The following is a 12,254-nucleotide window of genomic DNA, read 5'->3' on the forward strand; positions in this document are numbered from 1 at the left end:
TAATTCTTGGTGGCATGAGATTTCATACGGATCTTTAATCTCATCGGTCAGTTCACCGAGAAAGGAACCTGTAGGTAGCAGCGTTTCACCCTGCTTTTCAACATAGAATACAGAGTCAGTGTCCACATAATGGATAATTATTTTACTTGATCCATGAATGAATACAAATGCATTCTTCCATAAGCAGTGATAAATGCTGAGACTGAGACAAGGACATTGGAGAGTACTAGCTGCGAATTGGCCGTTTCCAGGTCCAGGGACTACATTTTTAAACTCAAATTGTGGATTGAATACAATATCATGGAATTTCTTTTCTGTATTGACAAAAACTGACTTAGTTTATAATACGGATTCTGCAAATTTTCCAAAAATCGAATTCAGGAGTATTTTGGATATGTAACGGAGCCCAGAATTGTATCCAATTTCTTCCTTGACAAGCTGAATACCCTCATGTTCGAAATAATCTCGAATATACTTGTCTTTGTCATGTTCTGTACTGCAAGTGGATTTTGAATTTGAATTTGATTTTAAAATTGTGGGAGCATCAGCACTTAGGCTATTTTGCTCCCGTCACATTATACGGGGGCCAGCCCCTTATCATTACAAAGAAGAACTCTAACGTTGCATAATTAAAAATCTTCAAATGTTCTGACTTCTGTTAAAAGCTGACGCTGTAAACGGGCACTCAGCACACATAAGGACAACACAAACAAAATTATTCTGGCCATGGGGCCAGCCAGTCGCCAGAGCCTCGTTGGTCTTCAGTCCAGGGTGTACTAACGTGGAAGTGAGATTGACATTTGGGTGTACTACTTGGAAGGTCACCCCTTACACCCATTACTGCAAGTGGAAGGATATCCTGAGGACTGTTGTTTCAGTCTAAGGAAAGTATCTACGTATTCTCTGAACACATTATCTGATTCTTGTGCTGAAGGAAAATCCCATACTTCATAAATTTTTAGTATTTTGTACCCTTTCTCTACAGCCAACTTGAGTTCTTCTGATACCCAGGTGCCATGGAAGTATCTTTGTTTTTCGGTGTGCGGGCACTCTTCCTGATTCTCACTTTGTGCACATGCACGGCAGAGAGCAAACATTAACTTGCTATTGCACGCCATGCCAAACACAGTTAAGTATAAATCTTTAGGTGGAAGAACATCGCACTTTACTACCCCGAATATGTTTTCCAGTGGGGGAAACTCGGAAGTGTAAATCACAGGTTTACCCGTAGGCATCTTTCGCTGTTTCATCATGGCCGGGTACAGGGAAACAACATCTAAAAGTTTCATGCAAGAATTCTCGCCATCTTGGCGTTCGTATAGAGCCCTGAAAAGTTCTGTACGACCGCCATTGAAGGCTTGTTTGGGGATAAGCGAGGAGTCAAGTGAGTAGCAGTTCTCACCAATAAATTTGCGTAGTTTCGGATTGGTTTTGATTTCGTCATGGAACTCACATTCCCATTTCTCAATTACCGTGTACCCCATTTGTTCCCGCAACGCTTTTCTTGTTACTGTGCGTTCGTACCTCTGATTTAATGTTTCTCCTGTTTCATTAAGGGGTTCCTATTTTCAGGGGTACATAACTTGCAAGCGTTAAAATAACAACCAAGAAAACTGTACATAGTTTTAGTCTCTTCATGGAGCCCGTCCAGCTTATTGATTGATTGGTTGAAGATTTGTATAAAGATGGCGGTCGAAGTAATTCCAAAGATCCACGGGGTGATCGTAAGCAACAAAAGGTAGAAACCTCTAAGGAGAATGTAAATAAGTAGTCATCAGCACATGTAGTGACTAAGTAACTGTACATAGGTAGATGAAAGAAGAAATACATTTGTAAATAGAAGAAGGTTGCTGTAGAAGAAGCAGCATATGGCTAGAAGAATAAGCCAATATTTGTAAATGGAAGAAGGTTGCTGTAGAAGAAGAAGCATATGGATTTTTTGAATTTTGGGTGCATCAGCACTAAGGCTATTATATGGGGTCCAGCCCCTTACCATTACACATAACAACTCTAACGTTGTATAAATAAAAACCATAAAATTTTCTGACTTTCGTTAAAAGCTGAGGCTGTAAAGGGGCACTCAGTACACATAAGGACAAAAGAACAGGACAACACAAACAAAATTATACTGACCATGCGGCGAGTCGACAGAGCCTCGTTAGTCTGCAGTCCAGGGTGTACTGATGTGGAAGTGAGTTTAACATTTGCGTGTACTAAGTGGAAGGTCACCCCTTACACCCCAAGAAGCATATGGCTAGAAGAATAAGCCAATATTTGTAAATAGAAGAAGGTTGCTGTAGAAGAAGACTATAGCTAGAAGAATAAGTCGATATGTAGAAGCAGCAGCTTATAGCTAGAAGAATAAGTCCATATACGTAAAGAAGAAGGTTGCTGTAGAAGAAGCAGCTTATACGAGGGTGAATCAAATATGAACGAGCCTTGATTGGCTAAGCGTCGGAATGGGTAGCAGGGTGTGATTGGGCATGTGCGGCCGGTAGGTGGGGCTGTCGTGAGTCAGGGACCAGATCAGCCGGTGTTTCGCATGCTTCGTTTAGTAGCTCTCACGATGAGTGAGCAGAGTGTGCCAGTGTCTGATGCGCAACGCACAATCAAGTTCCTCACCCAGGAAAACGTCAAACTGGCCGAAATTTACCGGACTGCAGGCCCAGTTTGGGAATAGTACCCTCTCGTGGGCAAGAGAGAAGGTGTGGTGTAAGGAATTCCAGCAAGGCCGTGAACGTGTTGCAAATGAAGTGCACCCCCGTCGTCCTCGTACCAGTGTGACGAATGACAACATGGCTCGTGTTCGTGAGCTTGTCAAACAGGATCGCCGAGTCACTGTGAAGCAAATTGCGGCAGAACTTGGTGTGAGCTATAGAAGTGTCCAATCAATCATCACAAAGCACTCGGGTTTCCGCAAAATCACAGCTCGGTGGGTTCCCAAGCTGCTGAATGTTGCTCAAAAAGATGACCGAGTTCGCATTGCTCGCCAGCTTCACACTCGTTTTGACGTGGAAGGGGAAGCGTTTTTTGCATCGCATCGTTACCTGAGACGAGACATGGGTGTATCATTACACCCCAGCATCCAAGCGTGCCAGCATGGAGTGGAGGAGGAAAGGCGAAGGAAACCCCGTGAAGGCCAAAGTTCGGTTGTCTGCGGGGAAGGTGTTGGTCACGGTGTTTTTGGACTGGAGGGGGGTCCTACTGGTTGATTTCTTACACGAACGTCGAACCTTCAACGCACCCTACTACTGCGGCCTCCTGGATCAAGTTAAGGTGCAGTATCGACGCAAACGACGCGGCTGTCCCATCCGCCAGGTCTTGTTCCTCCACGACAACGCCAGACCCCATACAGCAGGTGTTACGCGGCAGAAACTGCTGGGAACCGCTTCTGCTTCCACCGTACAGCACAGACCTTTCACCATGTGATTTTCACCTGTTCGGACCCGTCAAAGAAGCACTTGGGGGCGAGCGATTTGCGACCAACGATCAGGTGGAAACCTTTGTGCGCAACTGGTTGGCTACCCGCCCAGCTTCATTCTACGAGAACGGCATCAAGAACCTACCACAACATTGGGAAAAATGTATCACTAAGAGCGGAGACTATGTAGAAAAATAGGATGTGCCAATGTCTGTCTCCTTCAATAAATTTTGTTTTTCCGCACAAGGCTCGTTCATATTTGATTCATACTTGTAGCTAGAAGAATAAGTCCATATACGTAAAGAAGAAGGTTGCTGTAGAAGAAGAAGCCTATAGCTAGATGAATAAGTTCATATATGGAAGAAGATCGTACGTAAGAGGAAAGAGAAAGAATTCGGAAATATTAAACTTTAGATGGAGATTGTAGAAAATTAATCACGTGTTTGATTTGATTTGAATTTAAAATTTTGGGTGAGTCAGCACTAAGGCTATTTTGCATCCGTCACATTATACGGGGTCCAGCCACTTATCGTTACACATGACAACTCTAACGTTGAATAACTAAAATCATAAAATATTCTGACTTTCGTTAAAGGCTGAGGCTGTAAAGGAGCACTCAGCACAAATAAGGACAAAACACAGGACAACACAAACAAAATTATACTGGCCATGGGGCCAGTCGCCAGAGCCTCGTTAGTCAGCAGTCTAGGGTGTACTACGTGGAAGTGAGGTTGACTATTGGGTGCACTACGTGGAAGGAGCACCCCTTACACCCCAATTAATCACGTGTATGGAATGTATTGATAACCTGTCTTTCAGAATATATGTTGTTTTTTTTCCTTCCGTAGTGGGTAAACATTGTGTTTCTTTTATTTATCAACCTAACGTTTGTTGCTCAGGTTTAATAGCCCGAGGTATCTCATGCATCTACCCCTATCCTAAGCTGGCAAGTACGAAAGTCTCGAGACAGAGGCGTAGCAAGTCTAGCCATCCTCAATACCTGGGATAATGCCAAAAAGCAGCAAATTCTGCCAGCCCTTTTAGGAGGCCCAGCTTTGCGTTGGTATGAATCCCGGACGCGGGCACAAGAAAACCGAGACAGTTCTTATGAGAACTTGAAAACCAAAATCATAGAAAATTTACGGGGTCCTTGGATCAACTCCAGATCGAGGAACAAATTCGATATAGGTTTCATGATGAAAATGAGCCAGTTTTAAAATATGATCGAGATAAGCAATTGTTCCTTTTTAAGGCAGATCCTAACACAGATGTACAACAAGAGATCAAGCATATAAATCAGGGATTACAGACAGAGTATATTAGATAAATCTACAATACGCATTATGAGTCAGTGCACGACTTGCTTAAGGGTTGGAAGGCCTTTGAGAAGGCTCAATTTTTCATGAAAAAACGTAAGTTGCAAGAGCTAGCGTGCGAAGTTCAAAAGGAAAGTTTCTTTTTCCCTCATTACATAATAAGGATCTGGGAACTGCTGAGTCAACATAGGCTCAACCTAACTTAGAAATAGATGTAAGAGTAAAAGCTCTGCAGCAGGAAGTTGAACAATTAAAATCGGCAAAAATCAGTTAAGGAAACTAGTCAGGACACTGGTTTGGAAGCCCAGCTGGCTAGTTTCACTTTAAAATAAGTTATGATTACTCCCAGCAATGGCGAGAGCGAGGGAATTTGCGCGGACAAAACTCGCGAGGTTTCTCATCCTCCGCACTGCGAGCCCGGGTAGAACAGGGTGAGCTAAGTGAAGGGTCGCGCTGCTCTATTTGTAACTACCCCCAGCAATTCAGCCGCCACTTGCTTTCAGAACGAGGGGAACTTTAAACGAGCGATGACTACACATAAGGGAGGCATATTTGCAGACTTAGTGGGTAAACAAATATCGGTATCCACTTTCTCATATGAGGAACTCATCTACATTAATGTTAAAATATAGGGACAAAGTCAAAGGTTTCTTGTTGATTGCGGGAGTCACGTAACAGTCACTAGCGATCGAGGTATGCTCTCGAGTGCTAAACGTTTCAAAATTAATACAGCCATAAGGGGGAATCCAGACCAAATTGAGATTAAAGAGATTGTCCTTTTAATATTTTCAGTAAATGGCCACAACTATAAGCACCCTTTTAGGGAAATTCCAAATTTTGAGCATGGAACAATCCTGGGATATATTTTTTTACAGGGGCATAAAGCAACTCTAGATTTTGAGGAGAATTGCCTCACTCTGAGGAGATTAGGGAGCCCTCATAGAAACAGGATTAGAACAGAAAACAGGAGAACCTTTGTAGTTTGAATTTGAATTTAAAATTTTGGGTGCGTCATCACTAAGGCTCTTTTGCACATGTCACATTATACGGGGTCCAGCCCCTTATCGTTACACAGAACAACTCTAACGTTGCATTATTAAAATCATAAAATATTAAAATCTTCTGACTTCCGTTAAAAGCTGAGGCTGTAAAGGAGCACTCAGCACAAATAAGGACAAAACACAGGACAACACACACAAAATTATACTGTCCATAGGGCCAGTCGCCAGACCCTCGCTAGTCTGCAGTCCAGGGTGTACTATGTGGAAGTGAGGTTGACTATTGGGTGCACTACATAGAAGGAGCACCCCTTACACCCCAACCTTTGCAGTGTTTGTACAAGTTGCAGAATAAAGCTGGAAATGAAAGATGTGGTCAGCGTTGGAAAACAGTATTAGAGGAAGCATGTAATACTGTGCAGCCTATGAGAATTGTATAGAGGCTTCAAGGAGTATTAGTAGTTTTATAGTAGGTCTCTAAAAGTTTTATGCTTGGGAGGCCAAAGTGGTGTGTTCTGATTGATTGATTGATTGATTGAATTTAAAATTTTGGGTGCGTCAGCACTTAAGGCTATTTTGCACCCGTCACATTATACGGGGGCCAGCCCCTTATCATTACAATTAACAACTCTAGCGTTCCATAACTAAAATCATAAAATCTTAAAATGTTCTGACTTCTGTTAAAAACTGAGGCTGCAAATGGGCACTCAGCACACACAAGGACAAGAAACAGGACAACACACATAAAATTATACTGGCCATAGTGCCAGTCGCCAGAGCCTCGTTTGTCTTCAGTCCAGGGTGTACTAACGTGGAAGTGAGGTTGACATTTGGGTGTACTACGTGGAAGGTCACCCCTTACACCCCGTGGTGTGTTCTGGTTTGTTCTAGTGGAACTACATTATGTGTGTGTGTGAACAATTCAACAGAATGACAATTTACTCCTGCATGCATAGAACACACTTATAAGGACATTTGAATTTGAATTCAAATTTTTTAGTGCATCAGTACTTATGCTATTTTGCACCAGTCTCTTTATACGGGGTCAAGCCCCTGGCCAGAACTAAAACAACATATCTGTAATGTTGTGTCATAACTAAAATATTAAAATAATCTGACCCGTTAAAAGCTGAGGCTGCAAAGGGGCACTCGGCACCCATAAGGACAAAAACAGGACAACACACATAATTATACTGGCCATAGGGCTAGATGCCAGAGCCTCGTTGGTCTGCAAAATGTAGTCCAGGGTGTACTATGTGGAAGTGAGGTTGACAATTGGGTGTACTATGTGGACTGTCACCCCTTTCTCACCACTTATAGGGACACATTGAAGCTTCAACTCTGCAAAGATCCAAAAAAGGAATGCATGTCCAGATATAGTAATAAATCTCCTGTAAAAAATAATATTGTCTGCCACTTACAATCTTAAGTAGAGGATTTTCATGAAGGGACCCTATTTTCTACAAATTGAACTTGCTGGATCAAAACCACTGCAACACTAGATGACTGATTGATTGTTGAATTGAAAGTTTTGGGTACGTCAGCACTTAAGCTCTTTTGCACCTGTCACATTATACAGGGTCCAGCCATGAACCATAACTAAAATTATACTAATATAACAAAATGGAGGACAAATATTCCCACCTGGATGAAAAGCTGAGGCTGTAAAGGGGCACTCAGCACAGGTGGTAAGGCCAAAATATAAGACAACACATACACAGCACTACAGAGGATTATACCAGCTGTAAGTCCAGATGCCAGAGCCCCATTAGTCTGCAAAATGCTAACCAAGGTGTACTATGTGGAAGTGAGGTTGACAATTGGGTGTATTTCCTGCAAGGGTCACCCCTTACACCCCTTGAGTATTTGAATTTGAATCTAAAATTTTGGGGGCGTCAGCACTAAGGCTATTTTGAACCCGTCACATTATACAGGGTCCAGCCCCTTATCGTTACACAGAACAACTCTAATGTTGCATAACTATAATCATAAAATATTAAAATCTTCTGACTTTCGTTAAAAGCCGAGGCTGTAAAGGAGCACTCGGCACGAATAAGGACAAAACACAGCACAACACAAACAAAATTATACTGGCCATGGTGTCAGTCGTCAGAGCCTCGTTAGTCTACAGTCCAGGGTGTACTATGTGGAAGTGAGGTTGACTATTGGATGCGCTACGTGGAAGGAGCACCCCTTACACCCCCCTTGAGTATTTGAGTTTTCCAGAACAGTACGGTGGGTTTGATTGAAATTAAAATTTTGGATGTGTGAGCAGTTGGCTATCGTAACATCCCAGCTCAATATCGTGTATAATCTTGTACAAACTTGTTCTAACTTGCACAGACCTGTAGTTGGATCTTGTTGAGAAGACGTTTTGCCACAGGAACCGGCGAGACGGTTAACTTGGAAAAAGATGAGTCAAGGTGAAGCAAAAGTGACAAAACGAGGAGAATCGGGTCACCAGGGGCTTTTTGTTAGATGATCACTAATAGGTGAAGATGGAGAGAGAGAGGTTTGATTTGATTTTGATTTTAAAATTTTGGGTGCGTCAACACTTATGCTATTTCGTACCCGTCACATTACACGGGGTCCAGCCCCTTATCTTTACAAAGAACAACTCTTAACATTGCAAAATTTTCTGACTTCAGTTAAAAGCTGAGGCTGTAAAGGGGCACTCAGCGCACACACAAGGACAAAAAACAACACACACAAAATTATACTGGCCATAGTGCCAGTCGCCAGAGCCTCGTTCATGTGCAAAATGCAGTCCAGGGTGTACTACGTGGAAGTGAGGTTGACAGTTGGATGTACTACGTACATGGATGCATCACCCCTTACACCCAAACAGTACACTTGAATTTGAATTTGATTTTAAAATTTTGGGTGCGTCAGCACAGTCACATTATACAGGGTCCAGCACCTTACCATTACAAATAACAACTCTAACGTTGCATAACTAAAACCTTAAAATATTCTGACTTCCGTTAAAAACTGAGACTGTAAACAGGCACTCAGCACACATAAGGACAAAAAAACAGGACAACACAGAATTATACTGGCCATGGGGCCAGTCGCCAGAGCCTCGTTTGTTTGCAAAATGCAGTCAAGGGTGTACTATGTGGAAGTGAGGTTGACAGTTGGGTGTACTATGTGGAAGATCACCCCTTACACTCCCCCCCCCAACAGTACTGTCAGCTTGTAATACTCCAAAGAATGAAACAATGGATGGTAAATATATTCCAACCTTTGCACAATGTATCAGACGTCACAAAATTAAAAGAAGATATAGCAACTTTAGCTTCCCAGACACCAACAAAACAAATTTTCATGCGTGTACACAAAAAAAAATGAAAATAGCTCAAGCCATTATCATTGCATGTATCAGTAAGCAGAATTGATGCTCTCTCATGTTCTCACACCAAAACTACTGCATACCTACTTTTTCTTCGCTCTTTAATACCAAAAGGTGCTTGTTTGCTCGAAGCATGTCACGAAACTTGGAAAAATTGGTGGTACCTGCGTCAAAACGTCACTGGCTTGAACGCCAGAACTGTGATGGTTAATTGGATTAATTAGCTGCATTTAAGACACTTTTCTGCCAGTTTTCGCTAATCGCAATGATGGGGATGAATTTGAATTTTTGGGTGCATCAGCACTTAAGGCTACTTTGCACCCATCACACTATACGGGATCCAGCCCTTATAACAATAATAAAAGCATGTCTGAATACTAACATATTCTTACCTGAATCAAAAGCTGAGGCTGTAAAGGGGCTCTCAGTACAAAGGACAAAACACAGGACAACAAACACACACTCCTCTGAAGATTACACTGGTCATAGGTCCAGATGCCAGAGCCTTGTTAGTCTACCAAATGTAGTCCAGGATGGACTATGTGGAAGCGAGGTTGACAATTGTGGAAGGTTCAGCCCTTACACCACTCGATGGGTATGAGTGACGACACAATTGAAGGGTTTGCTGCAAAAAGGAGGTAGCTCCACTTTTGGAGGTTTTAGTACATGTTATTTTGACACTGACAGCTAATTCGCTGTAAAAACCTTGACACAAACACAGCAGCATATCTCCGCGGTACGCAATAAATCGTTTTACTTTGGAACAATGGTGGGAAATATTGAAAAATTATTTCCAAAGTGAGTGCTGTGTTGCCGAAATAGTGTGAATGTTGAAAATAAATTTCGGACAAAATAATGCACCAACCGCGCCTACTGTATGGAAGCTCGTGAGAGTGGCATGCTAAGTGACAACACAAGTTATTCTCATGTTCGTCCAGTGCCCTCAGTCCAGAATATTGCTGCTGTTGCCGAAAGTGTGCGCCGAAACCAGAGAACCTCAACTCGCCACAGATCTCAGCAACTGAACATCAGCCTCAGGAGAATTCTGCATAAAGACCTTGGATTATTCGCTTACAAGGTGCAACTTACTCAGGAATTGAAACAAAATGACCACAGCTTTGTTATAACTTCTCTGTGTGAGCTTTAGACCAGCTCGAACATGACGCCATTTTGCTCAAAAAATCATCTTTTCGGATGAGACACATTTCCATCTGGGTGGCTATGCCAACAAGAAAACTACTGTATTTGGGGCTCGAAAAACCCATACGTCATCATAGGGAGACCACTGCATCCTCCGCATGTCACTGGTGTGGTTTGTGGAGTGGTGATTTTATTTCTTCAGAGGATGACGATTGCAACAACGTTACAGTGAATGGGGAGCGCTACAGAGGCATGATAACAGATTTATTTTTTCCAGCAATTGCAGACTTAGACGTGAGTGAACTTTGGTTCCAGCAGGATGGCGCTACATGCCACGCAAGCCGTTCAACAATCACTCTTTTGGGCACTCAGTTCAATGAGCATGTAATCAGCCATTTTGGTGATGTTGCCTGGCCTTCGCTAAGCTGCGATTTGATGCTGTTGGACTTTTCTTGTGGGGTGCCATTTAAGATCGATGTTATGCTGACAATCCAGAAACGATTCAGGCACTTAAGCACAATATTGATCATGCTATTCGTGCAATAGAGCCACAAACCATCAATAATGTCCTGCAAAATTCGGTTGCCAGGATGGGCTACTGCCAAGCGAGCCGCGACAGCCACTTGAATGAAATTATATTCCATAACTAATCGGAAGGTGTATTCTTGTCAATAAAGCAAGGAACTTTGAAAAATATCGCACGGTGGTTATTTTATCGCACTTTTTAAAAAGAAATCGGCCGATGGACCACCCCTGTGCAATAAACTTCTATATGCCAACCCCAATGTTTTGGGCACAGTCAGAATGTCCAGAAACAAATGCCTGTTAAACTGAAAGATGTGTAATTCAAGAAAGGTGAGGTATCAGCCATGTACAGTCATCGCGTGCTAGTTCTCAAATGGATAGACAAAAATCTGTTTGCATATTATCACTATGAATGATGAGCATGGGAAAATTAAACAGGAAGTCAAGACAACCTATTCTAAAGCCCAGAACAGTAATAGAATACAACAAGGGAACGGGTGGGGTTGACAAAATGGACCAACAGTGTCTGTATCTCATAGCATATAAAAATATACTTTATTTGTTGGATCTAGCTTTCTTCAACTCATATGTGATGTACAAGAAGGTAAAGCCTACAGTAAAGTGACTCAAATTTAATGAGTTTGAATTTGAATTTAAAATTTGGGTGCGTCAGCACATAGGCTATTTTGCACCCATCACTTTATACGGGATCCAGCCCCTTATGAGAACTAAAATAACATGGGGTCCAGCCCCTTATGAGAACTAAAATAACATAACTGTAATGTCGTGTCGTAACTAAAATACTAAAACACTCTGACCGGTCAAAAGCTGAGGCTGTTCAGAGGCACTCAGCACACAGGACAAAACACAGAATTATACTGGCCACAGGGCCAGTAGCCAGAGCCTCGTTCATCTGCAAAATGAAGTCCAGGGTGTACCATGTGGAAGTGAGGTTGACAATTGGGTGTACTATGTGGAAGGTCACCCCTTACACCCCTCAATTTAATAAGTTTAAACTGTTGATAGTGGAGCAATTGCTTTCTGAACTTGTATTAATGGAGAATGCACGAAGAGGATGCCCTTTTGCGGATATGACCTCGAGACCGCAATGTACTAATTGGGGACATTTTCCAAGACAGATCCCCTCCAAATTCAGTGAAAACCAACCCTTTAAGACAGTGCAAGGTGTGTTCTGCTCACAACAACAAATTCAGCAGCAGGTGGGAATGTAAAAAGTGCAAGGTGGCACTCCATATGCCCGAGTGCTTCAAGGTGTACCATACAAAGCACACATATTAGGTAAGTTTCTTTTCATATCCATATACGTAGTTCATACATTTGTTATATACACACCATTAGCTGTAATTGGTGAAAATTTCATGCAGATCTGACTTATAGTGTCAAAGATATTCAATTTTGAAATATATTGGATGATTAGATTCATGGTGGGTGACCATCAACAGTGGATGACATACAAATTAGTCTAACCCAAGACAGTAGAT

At 42.2% G+C, this 12,254-nt stretch overlaps 1 protein-coding gene across 1 annotated transcript; it reads left to right on the forward strand.

The window, feature by feature from the left end:
• The first annotated feature begins 2,594 nt into the window (after nt 1-2,594).
• LOC145983269 (protein GVQW3-like) lies at nt 2,595-3,212 on the forward strand. The gene has a single exon (XM_083116427.1). The coding sequence runs from the start codon at nt 2,595-2,597 to the stop codon at nt 3,210-3,212; it is 618 nt and encodes a 205-aa protein (XP_082972553.1).
• Nucleotides 3,213-12,254: the final 9,042 nt, after the last annotated feature.

Source organism: Lepisma saccharinum, unplaced genomic scaffold (genome assembly GCF_977018435.1).
Source record: "Lepisma saccharinum unplaced genomic scaffold, izLepSacc3.1 HAP1_SCAFFOLD_710, whole genome shotgun sequence".
Classification (NCBI taxonomy): Eukaryota; Metazoa; Arthropoda; class Insecta; order Zygentoma; family Lepismatidae; genus Lepisma; species Lepisma saccharinum.